General features: G+C 39.8%; 1 protein-coding gene across 3 annotated transcripts; it reads left to right on the forward strand.

The window, feature by feature from the left end:
- The first annotated feature begins 1,841 nt into the window (after positions 1 to 1,841).
- LRRC8B (leucine rich repeat containing 8 VRAC subunit B) lies at positions 1,842 to 23,789 on the forward strand. Of its 3 annotated transcripts, none has more exons than XM_056355725.1 (5): positions 1,842 to 1,983; positions 16,994 to 17,048; positions 18,391 to 18,493; positions 19,176 to 21,337; positions 22,345 to 23,789. In XM_056355725.1, exons 4-5 carry the CDS (start codon positions 19,202 to 19,204, stop codon positions 22,615 to 22,617), a joined length of 2,409 nt encoding a protein of 802 aa, XP_056211700.1. In that variant the 5' UTR covers positions 1,842 to 1,983; positions 16,994 to 17,048; positions 18,391 to 18,493; positions 19,176 to 19,201; the 3' UTR covers positions 22,618 to 23,789. The 3 variants fall into 3 exon arrangements, with proteins under 3 accessions (XP_056211700.1, XP_056211701.1, XP_056211702.1); XM_056355726.1 differs by lacking the exon at positions 1,842 to 1,983 and adding an exon at positions 2,563 to 2,863; XM_056355727.1 differs by lacking the exon at positions 1,842 to 1,983 and adding an exon at positions 14,614 to 14,724.
- The last annotated feature ends 507 nt before the right edge of the window (positions 23,790 to 24,296 follow it).

Consider the following 24,296-nt stretch of genomic DNA (forward strand, 5'->3'; position numbering starts at 1 on the left):
GGAAACCCTAATAGAGCAGAAGATTTGTCTTGATGATGGAAATCGAGATACAGTCAGCTAAGGAGGTGGCAGGTCATGAGACAAAAGGGAGTTGGTCTCCTGGGAGGATCACTGGCCTGCTATCTGCTGTTCGCCAGCCCTTATTGACCTCAGTACCGGTATGCCAGCAGGGCCTGCAGACAATGCCACACTATTGGCATATTTCTGGTGACAATAGCAGCTTCTCTGAGGTTAGATTACTATCAAAGTATATCACCCTAAGCAGAAACTACCAGCTTAAAACAAATACAAATAAATACATTCTCTGCTAGGCTACCAGTATGACTGCAAACTAGTGAAACAAACACGCTGCTTTTTTTTTTTTTCCCCAACGTGTATGTTTGCATTAGTATTTCTATGTGTTTGGATGAAAAAGCGAGCTTCGCTTTTATTTGTAATTAGTTTCACTTTTGGCTCAACTGCAGTGCTTGTGTTTCAAAACAAGCACATACTTTTGTGTTGCACAGAAGCATGTTACATTTTAAAGGTTCTTTTAAGTTGAAATTAATAAAAATATGTTATTAATACAATTTGCAAATTATCTTTGCAAAATTTAGTGTCTGTGCTGTTTAAATGAAGGGGGGTTTGTACAGCTGTGAAGAAAAGGATTTTGGTATTTTATGGAGGAAAAGCAGTATTTTGAAAATAGACCCTTTTTCCATGAAACTCATGCCTGAACAAACAATAAACTTTTCGGTAGCAGGAGTACAATTGTTGTAAGGAGTACAATTATTGAACAGAATTTTGAACAGATTCTTGTAATGGAGTTGCTAATAATGAAATTATGGCAGGGAAATTACTTGAATGGATTGAGCTGTTTGTATGACTAAGAGGAGGCAGACACAGCCCTTTTGTCCCAGTTATTTGCAGAGATCTAGGTAGGAATCAGAATTTTCCTTCAGGCTCCCATGCCCTTACGCCGCAGGACCAGCCTTTCGGGCGCTGGGAGGATGGAGCTGGCCACTGGAGAAGGAGAAGGTTAAGTAGTATGAATCTGTGATTGATTTTATTTTTTTTTACAACATTGCGTACATTTGTGAACTTTTTTTACACCGCTATTAGGTTTTCACTGGAATCGAAAAGCCTTGGAAGGGTCTCGCCCCGCAGTAATACTGACTTTTGTCTGCCCCTTGCAAAAAGGGGGGTGAGCATCGGCCATACCCTGGCACCGCTGCTGCGGGACAGGCACAGCGCCGGTGCAGCTGCCGAGGTGCAGCTGCTTCGGAACTTTCCCGGATATCCCCGGCCGGCTGAGCCCCACTGCTCCCGCGGAGTGTGTGTGTGGGGCGTCCCGGGACCCACACCCGTTCCGGCGGACCGGCCCCGGCCCAGGCCTCCGGTGCCCAGCACACCGCGCCCCCGGCAGAGCGCATCGCCTCTTCGCAAGCGCCACCTTCCTTAGTTCCCATTTTCTAAGCGTCGGCGATAACCGCTCTCACCGCTCCCACCTCTCGGCGGCCCGATTCGTTTGAATGCCGGCGCCGAGGGGGGCGACTGCTGCCCGCGGGCCGACACGGCCGCTGCGTCGGCACCGGGGGCTCCCAGCCGGACGGGCCCCCCCGCCGCGGGCACAGCTGCGGTGCGGGGAGCGCGGTGCGTCCCGGCGGCGGCCTGGGCGGGGCCCTCAGGTGCCCCCACAGGTGAGCGCTGAGGGCGGGAGGGGCCGGGCGCGGTGGGCGCTTTTGTCCGCCGCAGCCCCCTCCCCCGCCCCGCGGCCTGTCAGCGGTTCCGCCGGCCGCGCCCCATTGGCTGGTACGGCCGGTAACGTAACGAGGGCGGCGGGGCGGGGGCGGGGCCGGAGCCGAGAAGTGCCGGTTGGAGCCGGTGCCTCGCGCTGCGCTGCCGGCGCCCTCGCGGACGGAGCGCGCGGGCGGCACGCCGTGGCGCGGCTGTGGCGGGCGGGCTGGCCGGGCGGGAGGGGAGGCGAGGCGGTGCTGCTGCCAGGTGAGTGAGGGGCGGCCGCCGCTGACAGGTGCTCCGCGTCCCCCGGGAGGGACGGGCAGAAGGAGGGGGAGCGGGTGGGGGGCATGACGGAGCGGGGCTTTCCCGGGGGCGCCGGTGCGGCTGGCTCTCGCCGCCGCCGGGAGGCCGCCCTCGCCCTTCCCGCCCCTCTGAGGGGCCGGGGCGCCCGCTCCGCCTGCAGCAGGGGAGGGGGCTGCTGGGCGGCCCGGTGAGCCTGCGCGGCGGCCGCCCCTTCCCTCGGCAGGGCCGTTTACCTGCCCGCTTCCCCGCAGGCCGGCCGCGGCGGGGCCGGGGGGGGGGGAGCGATGGCCCCGGGGCGCTGGAGCGAGTCCGTGCCCACCCCGGGGCCTGGCGGCCGCCCCGCTCCCTGCGGGTGGGGCTCGGAAGAAAACCGTTTTCTGATTTGCGTAACCGATATTTACACGTGTCCTCAAGCGACCCGGGGCGCCACAGGTCGCCTGGGGCTTCCTGCCTGCGCCGGGGCTCGGCGCGGCCGGGCGGCAGCTGCCACCTTCGGCCCCAGGTGCGGCGGCACCTGCCCGTGGGCGAACGGCAGGCGGGTGCCGAGCTCCGGCCCCTCGGGGTGGGGGGTGGGGGAAGGCTGGAGCTTGGCGTTGAGGCCTGACAGCACCGTCTGTTAAACCAGAAGCGTCCGCTTTGTTGTTTTCTTTCTTTCTTCTGTCTGGCCAGTGCATTTCTCACCCCCAGCAAGGCAGCGATCGTTAGCAGGGGGTTTCTCGCATGTTAGCTTTTACTTGCATCCTAACAGCGTGGTTATAGTGACATAAGGCTCGCTTTGTGCCAGCCTGTTCTGTGGTGAAATTGAGGCAGCTTCCTGGCTTCAATTAAGAATTTGTCTGTGGTGAATACTGCAATTAACCAGTTCTGTAGGAGTGATTAAAGCAGGCTTCCCTAAAGCTTAATTTTATATGAAGGTTGCCATTAATTATGCTGGTCGGGTAAAATGTGTTTGAATTGGCACTTACGGTGGCGATTTTAAACAATAACATTGAGGTAGCGTTAGAATAAGCTAGGAGCTATATGGTCACTTGCAGTTTCAAGTATTTGAGCTATGTGTTCTGCTGACTCCCAGGTTTCCTTGTCTGTTTGCTGAAGTGATAAGCTAAGCCACTGGTTGTCTCCTGTGGTCTCAGAATTTTTCCTTATCTACCTTCCCAGTAGAGAGGGCGACAGATCAGGGCTTATTGATCTACCTTGTTTGGACTCTTAAACTCTCAAGACAGGGGGTGGGGGGAGGAAGCCCACAAGGCTTTCAGAGTTGAAATCTTGTAGTCTGTCACTTGCAAAACTCATTATTTGTTGTCTGAGTGTATTGTGCATGTTTTCTTTACTCTGTGTAACTCAGTTGACTCTGTGGGGCATGGAAGAGTTATCCTAAGTAGTGCTTTTCTTCAGGATCTCTGGTGCTGAGTAGGGCAAGGGATATGAAATGAGAGCAGACCAGAGAATGACTGTAGTAGAAAACCAATACTTAGGATAACGTAGCGGTTTTCTTAAGGGTTTTTCAAGTGTGTAAAACATTCCATTGTAGGTAGATAAGAAAATGTTTGTTACAGAGTTTTATGTTGGCATATATTTTAGCATTCTACTGAAATGTAACTGAGTTTCAGCTTCAGTAGGATTCATGTAACTTTTAGAAATTTGCAGTATTAACATACTTGTTTGCTTGCAGTCTTGAGAGAAGAGAGTTGCTAGTCTGACTTATTTTTTTTTTTTTCCTTTATCGAGAAAGTAGGTTTCTCATGGGGAGAAAAAGAAAATTGCCCTTTGTTTCTTGCAAGATATCAGTACAGCTGCTCAAGATTGATGAAAGCTTGTAGAGTAAATTTTAGAGAGGGACCAAGAGTGCTAAAGAAACATCCCTAAGTATTTCAGCATTGTAAAATGAACTTTGTAGAGCGGTATGTCACTGCCAAGAAGTATTTTTGTAATGGATTTCTGGAGGGGGGTGTGGAGGGGAAAAAATCCTGTGTTCCTTTAGGCTGCTGCTGTGTCTGCTCTGCCTGACATGCTACAGGTATGGCTGGCGCTAGTAATACTACTTCAGCTTACAATGCCTACTGCTAAAGCCATAAAGCTTTACTCGGCTAGGATTAGAAATGGATATTTTATGTGACTAAGGGGATAACGTATGGTTTATATTGGTCTCTGTGTTGCCTATCTAAATGTTTCGCCCTGCTGTCTGTATTCTGTGTGCTAACCTGTGAGCTGTTCTGTAGGCAGCCCTGTAACAGCTGTTCAGCTGTTGTCTTGCAAATAGTGCTATTCTCCCAGTTGCTCTTGCAGTTACTCTTTTAAAAGATAAGTTAGAAGTTTGTGCTGTGGTTTTGAAGATGTAGAAGGGCAAGGAATGTAAAGTGGAATTAATATTCTAATATTTAAATATGCTGTCATTTTAATGTTTAAATCGTGTATGTTATATGTGGGTTTGGCAACATACATCTATTATTAATTTACTAATAAATAATAAGTTTTATTCTGCTTAACTGGTGGCAAGCTGTGGTATGCCTTGTCTAATACATGTTTGTATCCTGTATGGAGCGAGTTGGGAGCCACACATGACAAACTTCTAACTGTGCTTTCTGGTAGCTGATAATAAAATGCAGGCCACAGCCTCTCAGCTACATTTAACCCTACCACTACCATGTGGGCTGTCTGCCTCATTAATGTCAGAAAGCTTGTTATTAATCATGTGGTCTTAAATTATCAATAACTGAACTGCTTATTTGTATGAGTTATCTTGTGTATAGATTCCAATTAGAGTTTTACCAGACTTTGTAAGCAGGCTTCAGTTTATCGTAGTTTTGCTTGGGTTTGGTGATTCTTTTCCCCGAGAGTTTTTAGTGTGCTATGAACTAGTTCTGGATTTAATTTCTAGTTAGTGGAAATCAACTTGAAATTCAATATGGAACTAAAGTTTCCTAATACTTATTAATAGTTCCCCCAATTATTTGATTTAAACATACCCATATGAAAAGGCTGCACTTTCTAGCAGTATAGTACACTGGAAAGAAGGCAGATGATGCAGCTCTCGGGAAAGCTATTGCAAATGTGGGTTTGGGTATAGTGCTGGCAAACCCTCCTCTGATGTACACCCAAGAGGATTCCAGGGTCTTTCAACAACTGGAAGGGAATTGCAGAGAAAACTTGTAATGGAGTACCTTCAATTTAGTTCTCATTGGTGCCATTCTGTTTCAAAATAGTGTCTTCAAGCACCCTGAATTAAACAATATGAATGCATTTCTATCAAAAGTGCTTAACTTCGCAATGTGTTCTGATACTGTAAACTGGAAGAGAATTTCTTGAACTGAAATTGAGAATTTAGTTGATTGTGGGTAACTGAAGGGATTCAAAATGCCAGTAAGGGATCCAGTGATACCAATTAAGAATATGGTAGCAACACAATCTGGTTTTGTTGCTGCTAATTTCTAGTAGGCTTAATACATTGTTATAAATATATATGTATTTGTTTCTTTGGGAGATACTAGTTTGAGCTGTGGTTTTAGTTTAATGTGGAAACCAAGTTTCGGTTTTGTGGCACAGCAGCTGCAAAGCTATGGCTGTGTAGTTTACTCAGGCTTAATTAATTGAAGTGGTATTGATTTTAAAGCTCTCACTTTAAACCCCAGGAAAATGTAACCCCTGATTTCCCAGACATTATTGCCTTAGTTTTCTGGGGAAACTATTGGTATTCTATGAGTACTTCAGGTTGTCAGATATTTACTTTAGATATTTTCTGGTAGCTAAAGTTCATCTGTATGCAAATGTAAAAGTCTACTGAGCTGAAATTTAAGAACTGCAAATCTAGAATCTAATACTAAAGCATTGATCCTTTAAACTAATTTTTTTCCATCTGAATGAAAGCAAAATCTTGATGGTGCATTTATTGTGTAATCCAAAATATTTGAAGAAGGGAGGGCATTTGAAAAGTTCTAACTAAAAACTGTCTGTTTCCAGGCTGTGTTTAAATTATTAACAAGATAAACTATCACTTCCAACCCATGCCAATGGAAGTGCAAAAATGGTTATTACTTTGCGGGTTCCTCTGCAGTACAGGAAAACTGTTTTCTAAGTAAATGTTTTTTTGTTAAACATTAATGTTGTTTAAATACTAACTTTGCAATGACACTGACTCAAAATCAGGAAAGCACCAAAATATTGCTTGAGTCTTGACATATCCAGTCTCACTTCAAGTGCCTTACTGGAATTGTTAAAAGTAGTGTCTGCTTTGCTTCAAACTGTTACTCTGTCTTATAAATATGGGGCTAGAGGTTTTTTACTTCAAACTTTTTAATGATTCAAGTGATGATAAAACCTTGGCTCTTGTTTTTGAAGTTATATAGCTTGGCTTCATACCAAAAAGTGTTTTTCTTGTAGTATTACTGTCTGAAAAAAACTTGCCAGTTGTTGGGTCTCCTCAGCCAGCCTACTCAAAAAGGAAATTTTGCGCAGTAGAAGACTCGATGTTGCACAGCATACTTGGGCTTGATGCAAGCATAAAGTGTGAACACAGGTGCTGCGCTAACTTTGTGTGTAGGAAACTAAGCAGCATTGCTATAGGTTTACTGTAGCATTCAAGTCTGATCACTTGTACACGGTTCTGAAACTTAGCATTGTTCTGGGAGATGCTACTGATAAGCATAACACCACTTTTAGCTCTCATGATCGCATGTGTGTGTGTGCAGTTCTCCGAAACTGTAGAGGTGTGTTTAGACATTGATATGTGATTTGCACATATGTTACTACACAGTATGTGCAATGTGAACTTTGTCCTTCAGTCCTTTCACATTAGTAAAAGAAAAGATTATGTAGGTGGTTGCTTTGTCCAGATAATAAATACATAATGTAGAGTAATATGAACAGGAAGATACTTAAGAGATTGAGGTGATTGTGTAGACAGCAGGCTCCCTGCCAGAGGATTAATAAAACCTATTCCATTTCAGGTGAGTTTGTATTTGACTGCAGAGTTTCACATGTTTTTCTCTTTTTTTACTTTGGGATGAGGAGGTTCTCTAAAAGGCAACAAATGAGTTTCAGGAGAGTTTGCATACAAAGAGTATCTGAGTTTGAATCAGATGTAAATTGGAAACTTCTCTATTCTCATTATTTTATTTTGGATGTTTAGACTGAACACTTAGAATAAAGCATTTCAACTTGTTAGGCTGGCTTTTAAAAGTAAATGTTGAACAAGATGAAAAGCTGCTGCCTCTCAGAAGAGATATGAGCCACTACTGAAAATCTGAATCAGCTTTCCAATGTCAGAACTAATAGAGTGAAATCAGATGTGTTTCTGTATTGCTGCCCTGATAATTATATTTTCCTAGATGCAGTTAAATTCTTGTCTGTGTAAGTAATAATATTCCCTTCTGGAAAGTTCTTTGTGAAACTTATGCAGCATCAGGAAAACTTAAAACCAGAACACTAGGTTTTGACTGTTCTTAAATCTTGCAGCTATATTTGTGCATGGTAATAATTACCTTGCAGAGACAGAATGTATTTGGTATATATTTTTGATTGGTGACTTTAGTTGATGTTTCTGTTCTCAACATCTGTTATCCTGATAGGACATTGTTTGGTCTTGGCAGTCTATAAATGTTGAAAAAACATCAGTTTCCTTTTTGGGCCAAATGTTGAAATTTTAACTTACTGTACTCGATAACTATTCATATTTTAGAAAAAGCAAAACAATTGTAGCTAGAATAAGAAGTATAAATACAAATTCATATTTCTGAAATTAGGCAAAGTGAAAACTGTCTGACCACTATTAGGAAAAGTAAATAGCATGTGTGCTTCCAGCTCTCAGAACCTGTAGTACAGTTCAGAAAGCCTCTCTATCTAGTAGGAATTTAGGTATTATTACTGTAAGGCGTTCCTCATTCAAATACTTTATGAAGAATCATTACCATGATTTTACAGTTGAGCAATTTGAGGTAGAGAGAAATAAGATTACTTGCATAGAGATACTTGGCTGTCAGAGGTAAACATTCCTATTAACTGGGTTTTGGGTATGGTTGTTGTATTGGAAAGCAGTGCCTGAGCTAGGAAAATAATGTGGAATGAAGGTTCTGAATATCTAAAAATATTGGATTTCAGTACTCTGCTCTCTGCAAAACTAGCAGGATTTTATGTGGTATGAAGAATGTTGGCCCCTTCCATCTTCGTCTAAATGCAGTGCTATTGAATTCCTTATAGGACCTTTATCTAAAAGTATCAAATCAGAATATGAACATGCTTTAGTTAATACATCAGTACTCATGGTATTTCCATTACCATCTAAGGAGCTATATTGTATAGGAACATGATATCCTGTGGACTACGACACTGACCCAAATGCTTACCCGACTTAAGCAGGATTTGTAATATTAAGTTGTGACTGTTCTCCATTGCTACCTTCCTCTGCTTTGCTTTCTGATGTCCTGAGCATAGCAGTGCAATGAATAAACATCATGAGTATCTATCTGACTTCTGGAAACTAAGGGGATAAAACCTAATTTTCTACTGTATACTTATCTTGGTATGTAGAATTAAATAGATACCATTGAGGCTTCCTTTTAGAATGCCGGAGGGATACTGCTGATACCATTGTCTTCTGGTTGTGTGTTCCTATTTCTCAGCATGAGAAGTAACCTGGAATGTGGTTGTGAGAATAAAAATGCATTATAAGTGAGCTTGAAAATTTCATGCAGTTGAAAGGTGTCTGACTATGTTAGCTATGCTAGTACTGGGATGAAGGACTTGATGTACTCCTGTGTAAGATGGTTTCTGGGAGAGCTCCAAAAGGTACAGCACGCCACGGATACCCATTCCAGTCTAGACCTTTTGAGATTCCTTGTGGTGTCATCTTCCTTGCTTAGGAAAGAATAGGTGAAAACCCAAGGAAACACTTCATACTTAATGCTCCCAACTTGCTCTAAGATTTCTTTGGAACTGGGAAGTAACGGCTGTTTGCAGTATTGGTGTACTATTTCTGTCTTCAGCATTGCCGTACTGATTTTAAAACCTAATTGGGGGACGGGGGAACAGTGAAGGAGGCCTGCTCTTTTAGGTACTGTTCAAGAGCATAATCTGTGCCACTTCCCAGATACCTTCCATTACACCTTTGTGTTGGAATGTTTGGCAACATAGCATGTCTGCAATCATCTCTGGATAGAGTTGTCTCCTCCCACATTGGTTTGCATTAGCTGAGTACAGACTGGCTATGTACGTTAAGTCCTGAGAAGGTAGTTGCATTTCCCATGCTGTTCTATCCCCTCCTCTCCACCCCCGGCATACTCTCATTCCTCTTTGTTATGCTAGAAAGCCCACTTCCCTTGGTCTCTTTTTAGGAATCTTTTAAGCGTCACCATTCCTCTGAGTATTTAGTCTTGCAGTTCTGATTCTGGTTTTGTTGGCTTTTTTGAAACAGGATAATCATGCTCTTTAAGCATCCAGATGAGGTATGTACAGGGATGGTGCCCCTGTCTGCTACAAGTATTTTCTTTGGTGTTAGTGGAGGACAGTCTTTGTTGCTTTTAGGGCTGTGTCATTGGTGGCACATCTTTCTACAAAGGATTAGTCCAGATAAGGTTTTTCTCTCTTCTTTTGGTTGCTTACAGCAAATGACTCGCAAGTTAGAGCAAAAAACTTGTTTGCATACCTGAACATTTTTTACATATTCCTATTGCTGCAGTCCCTGTAAGTGTTAAATCTTACTTCTCCTAGTCTACCTTTTCTTTGTTCAACATGCCCTGTGACCTGTCTCCTTTTCTGTGAATTGCTTGTAATTTTTGTGAAATTACCAACTTTGTCTTAGCTGGTGTAGAATGGAGTCACTCTGGAAATTCTTTTCTGTAACCTAGATTCAGTCTCTTACACTCTGCTTGTTTGGAAAGCAGTTTACTTTATCAAAGAAGCTTTTTGAGACTTAACATGAACTGATTTTCTGTTGCATTAAATTGTGTGCTTCGTTATGGGCTGTCTAATGCCAAGCTTAAAAATACAATTCTTTAGGCTCTTAGAAGCTGTATAGATGTTTTGGAAGTAGTAGGAATGCATGCCCCTCTCTTCTTATTCAATACTGAAGATTCGTTTACTTGAAAGTGTTATGGGGCCAAAAAAAAGGGAAAGGGTGTTTACAGAAGACAGTGCTTCACTTTAAATACTAACCTCTTTGTACTGGAAATGAATGAGGTGTGATCAGACTGTATGGTGCTACGTAACAGATAATTGGGACTTGTTCTTTGTTTCAGTTTTTTGGGCCCCTGTTTTTATTTCAGGGGAGTTGCAGATGTGACCTTCTGAAAGGCCATCTATTTTGTGTTTTGCACCAAGAGGTGCTGGTCACTATGATCTCTGTAAGAAAAGTACTCAGACTCTGTGTAGTATAATTGAAAATGCTTTTTATTGGATTTGACACTATAAAGGAAGAGAATAACATAGATAATCTTACATCCCTTTAGAAGCTGGGAATGTGAGTTGTACAGCGTCAAATAAGCCTGCAATCTTTGTGTAGCACAACCCTGCCTGTAGGAAGGGTTACTTCATTTTGATCATTAAAGCTATTATAGAATTTTCTTACGTGAAAACAACTCTGTGCATCACTTCTACTATAAACCAGGAAAGATGTTCACAGGAGAGCTTGCTGGACTTCTTGATAAAGACAAGGACATGCAGGTGGTGTAATCGCTGGTACCAAGTGGGAGCTGCCTGCAGATTCCTCTGTTACAAGCTGCCTAAACTCATCCTGTGGCCAAGAGATCTGCACAGCACAGGCTTGAGCCTGTTAACTGGCCAGAGTGGATTGCTAACACCTCAATGTGTCATGGTCTTCCAGTCAGAACTACAGGTTGTTACAGTCTTCTCTCTTTTTAAAAGCCTTATGGAACTCTTTCCAGTTATTTTTTGTCTGTTAATGGGTTTTGCTATGTTTCTCTAGGAATTGCCAAGCAGATTTGTGATAGCAGAGCTATGTTTTAGTGGGTAATGTGGAATTTTGGCAGTATTTTTCTATTTATGATTTTCTTTAAAAAGTGCAATATGTGAAATGCACAACTGTTGGAATACATGTAAATTAATGGAGCAAATAAAAAAAATCTGCTTTCTAAAAAGAGTGCTAGAGTTTCCAATGAGAATACAAAAAAAAGGTTAAATTATTAGTTTAATATTATGGTGGAACAAAATATGTCTCTAAGTGAGTTTACTCTTTGGATTCTTTGTATAACCAGTACAAAGCACTCTCTTCTAAATGGGTGCTTCTTTCAGTTTTATTGTAGTCGGTATTTTAGATGCTAATACATGTCTTAGGTTTAAGTTAATATATTTATATTTTTAGTTAAATAGAATTAAAGAGACCATTAAAGGTCTGGCAAAGCTTATTGTGTCCTCAAGGAAAGAGGAGATCCCAGCACTATAATATTTGTCTGTTGAATAGTGAATGCTGTACCACTTAGTCTGTACATCTGTCATGTGGCAATAAGGGTCCTTGGACATTTCCTGACTTTTAACTAAACATAGGTGTGTCATCCTTTAGATAAGTCCTTGGGTTGGTTATCTTTAGAAGGGACATTTTGTCTTAGATTCCTGTTGCACATGCAACATGGCGAAGATGAAGACTTTAAACATGGCCGCTAAGGAATAGTCTACGTAGAGACAGCTCCTCAAGGACATTGCACAGGCACGAGACATGTAAATGAATTCTCAGAATTGTAATGAATATGTAAACAATTTCTTGGAAAACTAATGAATAGGTATGAGTAGCTTGTGTAAAGGGGGGACTGAAAAGTCCCCTTGGTGTGCATGACTTTGGTGGAGCGATCCCCCATGCACCCAGCGCTGCCTAATAAAGATAACCTCCGCTCGCCTGCATACTGCTGACTGATTCTTCAAATCACTGTGTAGTTAGTCCTTCCTGTGTCACACTTCTGTCACCACCTGATATAACCTTAATTTCTGTGGTTTTGAAAATGCATCTCTGAATTTGAAGTTAGTGCTGGGGCACTGAAGTGATACAAACTATTGCTTACTAGAAATGTTCAGATTTGATTCGGAGTTTGAATTCTACTTAGTTTGGTAGGGATCTTGGAAAGCACAAGTAGTATTTAGTATTTGCCAAGAATGTAGACAGCTTGCTTTCAAAGAGATCAGTGATGTTGACGTGATTATATGCAAAAAAAAAAAAGCTGGTCTACCTTTCGTTTGACTTTAGGATTTTTACCATTAGATTGCTTGCCTGTTTAACTCTGAAACATACTTTTTCAGAAAATCACGTTTGTACCTATTGATCACTTTTTCTTCTTTTTGTTTTGCAGGGTTTTTTTGCATAAACTGCTTGTCTCGCCTACAGTGTGTTTGGTCTTAAACTTGGATTTAAACTGAATGTTTTTCTTGTTAGTACAGGTCTTTCTAGAAGCATAGGTTGTAACCTTCTATTTTAGCTAGAACACAGTCCTTAGCACCTTGAACTTAACTTGAGGAGAGGGCTGGAGAAAGTGCTTATGTCAAAGTATGTATATCTGAATATGAATTTGTATTTTAAATTGTTGTCCAGGCTAGGCTAGTATGAAATAAAAAGGACATTTAACATGCTTTTTAAAACCTATCTTTTAATACAACTTCATTACAGAGTTTAACCCTCAAAATAGTTGACTTGTTTTTTCCTTCCCATTCACTATTGAGAGTTAGGTTCCGTAACAGAGGCAGACCTCGTTGATGTTTTTCATTGTCATGTGGCCTATATGTATGTAATGTTAACTACCTGTGCAACCATAATGTTTGAAGATGATCGATCTTCCCAGTGAGTATTTGACCAGTGACATATTTTACAACCAAAGTTTGATTCTTTACTGGCCTTCCTTGAATAGAGAAAAGGCTTAATACTTGCATATTGATGGCATTTGGTGCGGAGCTAATTTAATAGGGCTCAAGGAAGACTATGGTCTTTTCTGGATGCTGCAGGCATAGGTTGGAAATGCATAATGTAGCATATCTAATCCTGCACAGTCAGATTTCGAGAGTAAGTCTTGTGCTTGTAAAGCAAATTTAAGTGGAGTAGAATTTATTTTCAGTTTAGATTAGACTGCAAGATAAAGTTTGTCTTGAATTAAGTATACCAGAGAAAGAAATAATAAAGACCAGTTTTCTGAGTTTAAGCGAAGCTGCATTTAAGATTTTTTTTTCTCACTTACTCTAAGGACTTTTATGTTGAACCTAGGAATGTTCAAGCTTTTGAGTAGTTGAGGAAACAAGTTAAAATACACTTGCCATGTTGCACTCTACTTTTCTCAGCCTGCTGAAGTTAGGTAACGGTGCAGCTGGGTAGTAGTTGATTAGTTTTTAAAGACTTTTTATCAGCTTGTGTGCAGTGCAGTTAATTCTGAATCAGTAGCAGAGTAACCCATGTAAAGTAAAAATGTAACTGTAGCCTAACTTACTAAATTTTAAACTTAAAATGTTACTAAATTTTTTTCCCCAAAAAATTATTGGGCTATGTTATGTAAGCAGCCTTCTCCAGAGAGCAAGGACTGCTTCTTAAACAGCATAAGACTTTTGCTATTAGTGTTCCGCATTTTATGTTCAGCAGTAGTCTTGAAAGCTGGAGTGTTTAAGAAAGGCAAAACCTCTATTTAATCCAGACACAGATGGTTGAGGTTCTCTGTAGTTGTAATTAGGGTCTTGGATCATACGAAAGGATTTTGGGTCTTAGATTGTTTGAAAGCTTGATACAGAAAACTTGTAACAATGTTACTGTAGCCTTGAACATTCTGTGCTTGGGGAATATGCTGGTTATTATAGAGTGTGGGAATGTCTTTAGGTTTATATGAAATACAGAAGGATAATCACTTATACATGTTTAATTATCACCTGTGAGCCTCTTCAGAAGGACTGGAAAGAAGCTTTTCTAATCTTGTTTGCATGCTGTTCTGCATTCAGTGGAATACAGATCCAAAAATACAATCACCAACAGAAAGATCTGCATGGGCACACAAGTGGTCAAAGTACAGATTCTGAAAGACCATGTATCAAATGTAATGCTTGAATTGAGTAGTCTGTTCCTTCTCAATAGGAGGCTTGACAAAGGGAGAGGCAGTCATCTGAGTGCATGTGCTAGGAGCGCGTATGACAGTATCATCCTTCATGAAGTCAGACCTGCCCCACAACTCTTGCAGTACCTGGCTTTTTGTTGTTTAGGGAACACTTGACAAAGGAAGCGGTAGCATGCCAAGAGAAGGGGAAGCTTTAGCCTGGAAAAGATGTGTTTTGAGCAATGAGCGTGTAGGGGGGTAAAGTTTGTTACTTTTTCTTTGGGAATATTTCTAAGCATTCATTTGCAAGTGGATATTCAGGCTGTGCATGTGAGACCATAAGCAGGTACTAGGAATCCCATAGGAGAGTCTCAAAACTACCCATTAAGCAAAACAGATTATATATTTAGTTTATTATTGAAGTTAATTCTGTGTTCAAAACTTTGCAAGAAAAAGTGATACATTTAAACCAGCTAGAAGCTAAGTTGGTACTGTAGTTCAGGAACCACTTTTGATAGAAAATTGATGAAACAGACACATTTACTTAGTATGTCAACATCTCCTTATCTCAGCTGAGAAGCACATGATGCTGTTGGAATAATAGTGTGAGTCTAAGGGAATTGGCTGAAAACTTGATGGCTGTGTTTCTTTGAGGAGAAGGGGAAAAAAGCAAGATTATGGGTCCACTGGAATATTTGTCAAGGTATGCTTTAGTTGCATAAATCTATTTTAATTAACTTAGTGTGTTGAAACATCAGTTGAATACTTAATTAGCGAAACCAGCATAGCCTTAAAAATAGCCTTCTGTCAGGTATTGGCATCCTGCAATCCATTATTCTTTTGGGAGGACAAGCAAGGCCTTCATCTCGCTGCAGAGCCACCCCGAACTAAATGTGCCTAAAATTATGTAAGCAGTCCTAAAATTACATAAGTAGTGACCAAACAGCCGAGTAATGCAATGTTAAGTAACCTTTTGGCAGGTGGGGGTGGGTGCTGTCTGATGCTTCTAGATAATACTTTTCAAAAGGATAGCCATACTAATTCATATTCTTGATATGTTTCTATTGACCAGATTTATAAGTCTTGAAGTAACTAAAAAATTGCCTAGATGTTAGGATCTTACTTTATTTTTCTGGCCTGCGTCCCAGTACTGGTCTGGGGCAACTCTTCTGAAGTCATCAGTTACCCTGGGGCTAGACTTCTGTCTTTCATCTTCTAAGAAAGATTGCCAATTGAATTAGGCCACTTTGAAAAGCTTTTATGGCTTTGATATGGGTTGAGAACTGCTGGAGATGAGATTTATCAAACCCATTATGGTTCAGCATTATTCCATTTGATTAGTCACTCCTGGCGTACAGAGAGGATTTGAAAGAAAATGGTCTTTAGCAAAATTATCGTTAATAATTCACATGTTTATATTATACTTGTATATACTGTGTACTTCTCTGGTAGGAAGCTTTATTTCATATACCTAGAATTGTAATGAATATGCATGCGTCACTGGAAAGTTTCAAAAAGTAGTCATTAACAAGACCGGTATTAAAGTGTTTAAAAACTTAATAGTGACACTTGCTTTCTGCTAGAAAATGTTGTAAAGCCACAGCAAGAATGTAGCTTTTTTTCCTGGGATAGTTGATAGGGAGTAACAACTTTCCAGTTCAAGGCAGGGAGGTGACAAAGAAAGCATTTTGTAGAAACAGACCTTACAAAATTACATGGGTCTGCCTCACTTTGAGTTCTCAAGCTATATAAAAAACCCCCTGCTTTTTGTTTGAGCATTAATGCATGGCTTGAAGAAAGTGTGTTGGGTTATGTGTATTCTCACGTATACAAATATATTTTCCATTGAATTGGCTTAAGTTCCATTTTCTGTTTTTCTTTTTGAGAAAAAACTTTATCAAACAGCGTTAACTGTTTTATTGTACTCTGAATTCTGTCCCTTATACTCAAGAAGAGCCTTGCTTATTCCCCAAAATATGTTTGTTACCAGGAGAGTGATGTTCCTTGTATAAAAGTGCAAAGTGCAGATGTGCATTATTAAATTGTGTTACTTGTAAGTTTCTCTAATAAGCTCAAGTCCCTCACAAAGTTTACATGTTTGTCAGGAAAAGAATTGTTCCCATCCTCATGCTGATTAGACCTTTCACACTATTTTAAACTCTCAACCAGTTCAGCGATTCTTATGACTTTTCAAATGTTTTTCTTTGTTAAAAATAATGCTGTTTATACCTTTTGCTCTTACTTGATGTTGAATCATTCAACATATTTATGTCTTAGCATGTTCTTTACAACTTATAACAGGGGTCCCAAGTCTTTCGTTTTTGTAACAATGTTCAAGTGAGAAGAATTGACAGGTTTTAATTCTAGGTTGGAAAGGAAAAAAGTACTTTTGATTTTTCTGTCTACAATCAAATAAAGCATGTTTTGGTTTGAGTTGAGACACTGTCTTGGTAGATATTCTTGATAGAATGAAAGCCTTAGTTTGGATGGGTTTAGCATCTTTTTGTCCTTTTACACTTATGAATTTATATTCAAACCCCAAAGAATTATACCAAAAGAACTAATTTTAAAGATCTTATAGATGGGGGTTTTGCAAGTTGAGCTGGAGTGATTGAAGAAATAGTTATTTCTTAGCTATAGTTAGAGCATCTCAGCTGCAGGACTAATAACTTAAATGCAAAAACTGTGGAGTTTAAATGGCTTTTAGTGCTTAGAAAGGGGACAATGACAAGGGCCATTACTTTATCTCTGCTTTAGGAAAAGCAGCTTTAAGATGTTGACTAAGTAAATAATTTGATGTGGGTGGCATCTTTAAATTATTCTAACTAGATCTTACAGATCTTGTTAGATCTTGCTCACTAAATGTTGGATCTTTAAAACACTGGTGTGGGAGGAGTAATGAGCTGTTGTTCTGATACAGTTATTGGAGTCCAAATATTTCATGATCTGATGACAACTTGTTTTCTCTCCAGGAGTGTATTGCAACCATCGTGTCCTTCTTCAGCTGCTTTCCCTTGAGTGGGCCTGGTAAGTTTCTACACTATTAAAAGTAGTCTTGTCAATGCAAGAAGGGTTATTTTCATCCATTCTTCTCCTTTCAGGTGTGAATGTGGACTAAGAATAAGGTTCTGCCTTAGTTTAGCTGTTGTTGTCTTTTCATAACAGCTCTGTCAGCTCTGTTTGGAATTGAAATGTCCAGTACCAATATATTATGAATATGAGCTGGCAGTGTGCCCAGGTAGCATCCTGGTGTATCAGAAACAGTGTGGCCAGCAGGGCTAGGGAAGTGATTATCCCCCTGTACTCGGTGCTGGTGAGGCTGCACCTCAAATCCTGTGTACAGTTCTGGGCCCCTCACTACACGAAAGACGTTGAGGTGCTGGAAAGTACCCAGAGAAGGGCAACAAAGCTGGGGAAGGGTCTGGAGCATGAGTTTTATGAAGCACAGCTGAGGGAACTGGGGGTGGTTAGTCTGGAGAAAAGGAGGCTCAGGAGAGACCTTGCTGCTCTCTACAACTACATGGAAGGAGGTTGTAGCAAGGTGGGTGTCAGTCTCATCTTCCAAGTAACAAGCAATAGGGTAAGAGGGAATGGCCTCAATTTGTGCCAGGGGAAGTTTAGATTGGATAGGAGGAAAAACTTCTTCACAGAAACAGTTGTCAAGCATTGGAACAGGCTGCCCAGTGAAGCGGTTGAGTCACCATCTCTGGTGTTTAAAAGGCATGGCGCTTAGGGATGTGGTTTATTGGTAGACTTTGCACTGTTAGTTTAACAGTTGGACTCAATGATCTTAAAGGTCCTTTCCAACATAAATGACTTTATGATTAAGAAAAACACAGAATATCCCCATTGTTTCATATCTGTACTGCTTAACAAACTTCATAGTAAGTTTTTTTCCAAAGCTGGTATTGTCCGTAGCATTGTCATGGACCCAGGGTAGTTTATTACTTTGTTTCAGGATGCAAAATACGGACCTCTGTATTTGAGAAACTTGCCTTTGTACCAAACCTTGGTATATCAAAACTGTGACTGAGTTCTACTTCTTGAAGTCTTGTATGTTGCATATTTTATTGTCACACAGTTATTTGACATACCAAAAAAAAAAAATGCTCCCTGGTTGAAATGGGGTTAGCTGTAGGTGGTTTCATGGTTTTTTTGTGTTGATGTGACTGTGCAAAACTTTGACTTCATGTTCTACGTGATCATGTCTTTGTACATTCATTCCATTTCACGTAGCTGTAGCATTGTAGAGCTTAATGGATCCTGATGTCTGCAATAAGGCAGCAGTTCTAATGAAAGCTGAAATGTTTCCTCTTTGTTTTAATGGCTTCACCTAAACAAAAGTATATTGAATATTTTCTCCATCCAGAATGAAGACAAATGTAAAGATGGCATGTCCAAGGAATTTTAAAAGGTGTAGACCTCCTGACTGAACAGTGCTGTATTATATTTTGTTCTCTTTAATTAGTAAAGTAAGTATTAATCAAACCTATGCTGCTGGGGTGTACCATTTTTATATATATAACAATATGGGACTATAACAAGTTGTTAGCTTCATTTTCATTCTGTCAGTGTGCTTAATTCTCTTGATGGGAGAAGACGGGGAATTATACATAAGAATATGTAATGCAAAACTGCTCTTTTGAGAGTTTTTGTGTATTCTTTATTCTTTAACTGGGTGGAATGATTTAATCTATTAGAAATTTTTAGATTACAAGAGCCATTGTGTTAAAATATTGCTCTGATCTTGTAATTTTCCCTAAACGAGAGCTCACTTCTGCTATGTAAGTTTAGGACAGTGGTGAAGGACTGCTAGTAATGTATCAGACACTTCTTTATGTTATACCAGCTTTTTGCTTCTACGTGAACAGTACCCAAGTGTTTGGTCAAAATATACTTTCTCTTAATCTCTGATGCTAGTTTTCACTCTTCATTTAAAATTTTGCATTCCAAGTAACTTTCCTTAAATAAATAAGATGATGGCTAGGGTTAGGTGCCAGGAGTTCTTGGATCCTTTGGCTAAGCTCTGGATGCTAGGCCAAATGTTACACATTTAAAGTTCTGAAAATAGTAATAAGCTTCAAGTGTTTGATGGTGAGATAAATCAATTTTAACAATTTGCTAAAGATTTCTTTTCTTTTCTTCCTCTACCAGCTGCTGTTCTCTCACAGGTGAAAGTCATGATCACGCTAACAGAACTCAAATACTTAGCAGATGCGCAGTCATCCTACCACATACTAAAACCATGGTGGGATGTCTTCTGGTATTACCTCACCATGATAATGCTGCTAGTTGCTGTGCTTGCTGGGGCTCTCCAGCTTACTCAAACCAGAGTATTGTGTTGTCTTCCTTGCAAGCTAGAATTTGACAATCATTGTGCCGTGCCTTGGGATTTAGTTAAAGCCAACCTTAACATGTCGGCTGGCTCTGCAGCACCGATAATCATCCCGCTTAAAATCCAGAATGATCTCCATCGGCAGCAGTATTCCTATATTGATGCAGTATGTTATGAGAGACAGCTTCACTGGTTTGCCAAATTTTTTCCATACCTAGTGCTTCTGCATACCTTTATTTTTGCAGCTTGCAGTAATTTCTGGCTTTACTATCCTAGTACAAGCTCCAGGCTTGAGCACTTTGTAGCCATTCTTCAGAAGTGTTTTGATTCTCCATGGACAACACGTGCCCTCTCAGAAACAGTTGCTGAGCAGTCTGTGAGGAAGTTGCCAATAGCCAAATCAAAAGCAGTGATTTCATCACCTGGGAGTTCAGTAGATATAGGGGCCAGCCGACAGTCCCTGCCATATTCGCAGCCTGGCTTGGAAACAACTGGAAGAGAAAATTCCTCAAGTGTTCTTGACAAAAAAGAAGGGGAACAAGCTAAAGCTATATTTGAAAAAGTGAAGAAATTCAGAGTACATGTTGAAGAGAAGGATGTCATATATACAGTGTATATGAAACAGATTATAGTGAAAGTTATTGTATTTGTAATAATAATAATTTATGTCCCCTACTATTTATCATTTATTACACTTGAAATCGATTGTGTAGTTAATGTTCAAGCCTTTACAGGCTACAAAAGGTACCAGTGTGTTTATTCACTAGCAGAAATTTTTAAAGTTTTGGCTTCATTTTATGTTGTTCTAGTGATCTTCTATGGCTTAACTTGTACTTATAGTTTGTGGTGGATGTTAAGAAGTTCACTTAAGCAATATTCTTTTGAGAAGTTGAGAGAGAAAAGTAATTACAGTGATATACCTGATGTAAAGAACGACTTTGCATTTATTCTCCACTTGGCAGATCAGTATGATCCTCTTTATTCCCAACGATTCTCAATATTCCTGTCTGATTTGAGTGAAAACAAACTGAAACAGATAAATCTTAACAATGAATGGTCAGTGGAAAAACTGAAAAATAAACTAGTAAGGAATTCCCAAGACAAGATTGAACTTCACCTTTTCATGTTAAATGGTCTTCCAGACAGTGTCTTTGAACTGACAGAAATAGAAGTCCTAAGCCTGGAACTCATTCCTGAAGCCAAACTTCCTCCAGCTGTGACCCAGCTAGTCAGTCTCAAAGAACTCAATGTTTATCATTCATCACTAACTATGGATTATGCAGCAGTCAGCTTTTTAGAAGAAAATCTGAAAACATTGCGCCTGAAATCTAGTGAGATGGGAAGAATTCCATTTTGGGTTTTTCATCTAAAAAACCTGCAAGAATTGTGCTTAACAGGATATTTCATGCTAGATCATCACAACTCCATATACAACGAAAGCTTTCAGGGGCTAAAAAGTCTGAAATCAATTCATTTAAAGAACAACCTTTCCCGTATACCTCAAGTGGTTACAGATCTTCTGCCTTCTTTACAACACTTGTCTATCAACAATGAGGGAAATAAACTGATAGTGCTAAATAACCTGAAGAAGCTGGTAAACCTGAGAACCTTGGAATTAATCTGCTGTGATTTAGAGCGCATTCCCCATTCCATTTTTAGCCTAAACAATTTGCATGAAATTGACTTAAAAGAAAATAATCTCAGAACAGTGGAAGAAATAATTAGTTTTCAACATCTTAAGAACCTTTCTTGCTTAAAATTGTGGCACAACAGTATTTCATATGTCCCAGTGCAGATAGGTGCGTTATCAAACCTGGAACAATTGTATCTAAATTATAATAATATAAAAAATGTTCCATTGCAGCTATTTCTTTGTAAAAAATTATACTATTTGGATCTTAGCTATAATAAGCTAACCTCCATCCCTGAAGAAATCGGTTATCTGACCAATCTGCAGTACTTGGCTTTGACAAAAAACCATGTAAGTAGAACTTTGAATTACTACTTTAAAAAAAAAATAAAAATCAAATAGTGACTTAACGTACCATTTCTTCTGGAACAGCCTCTGGTTCAAAATGCTTTTGTGGTGTTCATGATTAAACCCAGTAAAGCTGAAAAGGGGGTGGGGCTTGTTTAATTACTAAAGCTTCTGTGTCATCAAAGCCATAATACTGAGTAAGTACTATACCAGTCTGTAGCAGCTTGAGGGCTCTGATCCAGGTAGTATACATTACGATGGCTGTAGAAATGTATTTTCCCTTTCTCTGCAGCTGTCTATCCTATGTAGTATTTTAATGGAAAAGAACAGTGTTAAATTTTTACCTTAATGTCAAACTGAAAGTGGTAGTGAATCAACAGCTAGTTGACAAGCAGCTCAGCTGTCTGTTTGGGAAGAGGGAAATAATCATAGCTGGTCACCTCATCAGCAGTGCTAAACTGTCTGGTTAATTAGGGGGGTGTCCAGGTTTGTGACTTAAGACTTTTGAGGTTTATAATTGCGTTCACAGGTGAGTTTGGGTTTTGGATGTTGTGTGTCAGTAGTGTGGACTGGGACTAAGTTACTAGCGTATGCACAGGTAACTACGTGTACAGGTTTCACAAGCCAGGAGCTGCTAATGTGTCTCCAGTCTTCATTAAGTGATTCCTAGGAGACAGTAGCCTATTTGCTTCCCCTGCCACCTGCATGTGCACAACTTGTACACGTTTCTGTGCATGTATGTGCTCACCCCACCATGCTTACTTCTCCACTTCTGCCAGTAGCTAAGCATCTTCATAGCAAAACAGGTATATAAAACCATTGTAGTGTTCTTAAGCACTTTGTTGCATAATCATAGAAGCATTACTATTTTCCCTTTCCTTATCCTTCCACAAACTAAGAGGGATTTTTTAATCCTAAAATAAACCCAGGAAATACCAAAATACGCAGCTGCATGTAGACTAATGACTTCTAACGTACATTATTTTTGATCTTTTCTTTCCTTTTTCTAGATTGAAATGCTGCCTGATGGATTATTTCAGTGCAAAAAGCTGCAATTTCTTCTTCTGGGAAATAACAGTCTGATGAATTTGTCCCCTCTTGTGGGTCAGCTACTGAATCTTGTTCAGTTAGAGCTCATTGGAAACTATCTTGAATCACTTCCTGCTGAACTCGAAGAATGTCAGTTCTTAAAGCGGAACAGTCTAATTGTAGAAGAAAGGTTGTTAAAAACACTTCCATCTCGTGTAAGAGAGCGTTTGCAGACATGCTCAGATAAGTCCTAAGTTTAAAATGAAACGGCATCGCTGCATTCTATAAGCCTTTTGCTTAATATCTCTCTAAAGATCTATATAGGTGGAGAGAAGTGAAGGAGAGGTAACAGTTTACAAATCAGTCTTAAACTTAAATGCATTGAACTGAGTTGATTGTATTGGAAAGGAAAAAATACTTAAATTCGAACAAAAAATGCAGCCTTTAACAGGTAATCATGTGTTTGAAAAATATGAAATATGAATTGTTGGTTGGGTTCTACTGGTTGAAATAGTTCAGTTAAATGCTTATGATAATTATAGTATTGAAGTGGAAAAGTGGATTGTCTGGCTATAGTGAGAGTGTATATACTTTTTTTTTTCCAGTGGGATTTTTTTCTTGATAGTGATAATTTTAAACAGTTTCATCTCCTGCCATATGAGGTCTAAGAACTGTCTGGAATTAGTTTCTGAGTATGAACTCTTCACTAACTTAGAATTTGTTGAATTAAGAATTTAAACTTTTGAGCAGTTCAGTTGCATGGGGTATACTGAAAGTAATTTTTCAACATACCTTAATTTTTAAAGCTTTGACAAGTACTGAGTATTAATACTATAATTGTGGAAGATGCCATTTGAATCTTGCTCTTAAAATCAGTTGGACAGCAATACCTGAAACCAGTTTCAGTATTTTGTCTTAAAAATAGTAAATACAAAATGAATTGTTGCCTAGAAATTGGGAGGAATTGGAAGAACTTGAAGTAACTGTTGTGCGCGTGTACTAGAAAGCCAGTGTTACAGTACTGATCTCCATAGATGATGATGGCAAACAGAACACGATATAGTCGCAAAGTTGTCTTCTGTATGTTGTGAGCATCCCAGATGTTAGTGTAGTGTATGTTGCTGTTAAACATTTTCATAATTTCTCATTACTGGCTGCCTCAGTGCTTCTTCTCCACACTCAACTACTGTATTTTCGTGGCTGGGGAGAGGATGAAGAAGGTTTGTATTAGATAAGGACAGAAAGACACAGTTAAACCAAATAATCACACATCTTATAAGTGTTTGGGAGGGAAAACCAGGAAACATTATAAGCTTTGCCTCTTCTAGGGATGTAATAATTTCATAAATTATAGTGGTGAAATGAGCTCTTATGCCATCCTAAATACTTGCAAAACTGGATAGAAATAAAATGGTTCCTGACTTCATTCTTCCGCTGTGCGCTGTTTTATTGTATTTGAAGTCCTAACTCTCATGATGTTTATCATGTTCACTAAAAACGTAAGTTAAGCCCCTGGGGAAAAAAAGAAAAGCATGCTTTCCAAAAACATATTTGAAAACTTTTTGTATTATATTAAAGTTTTCAAAACCAATATCAATTTTAGGTTAAATAGATGAGGTAAATTGTGCCCTTAATGACTTTGTGTTCATGAAGTGTGCTAGCTATGCATTCCAGTCTGCAATAACAAATCACCACAGATAAACCAGTTTTAGTACTAGACTTTTAGTCATCTTTTGTTCCCATTCCAGTTCCACTTTCCTGGAGAGTAAGGTTTATTTTGAATGAAAATGCCAAAACTAAGTCTGATCAACATGGAAGTCTGTATCGTTGAGTAGCAGTGCAAGAGATGCATGTTTATTCACTGTACCAATGGCATCCAAAGACCTTTGTAGTTAGAGTGCTTTTCTCAGGGAAAGAAAATATGGTAAAACTA

The sequence above is a fragment of the Falco biarmicus genome, chromosome 11 (genome assembly GCF_023638135.1).
Source record: "Falco biarmicus isolate bFalBia1 chromosome 11, bFalBia1.pri, whole genome shotgun sequence".
Taxonomy (NCBI): domain Eukaryota; kingdom Metazoa; phylum Chordata; class Aves; order Falconiformes; family Falconidae; genus Falco; species Falco biarmicus.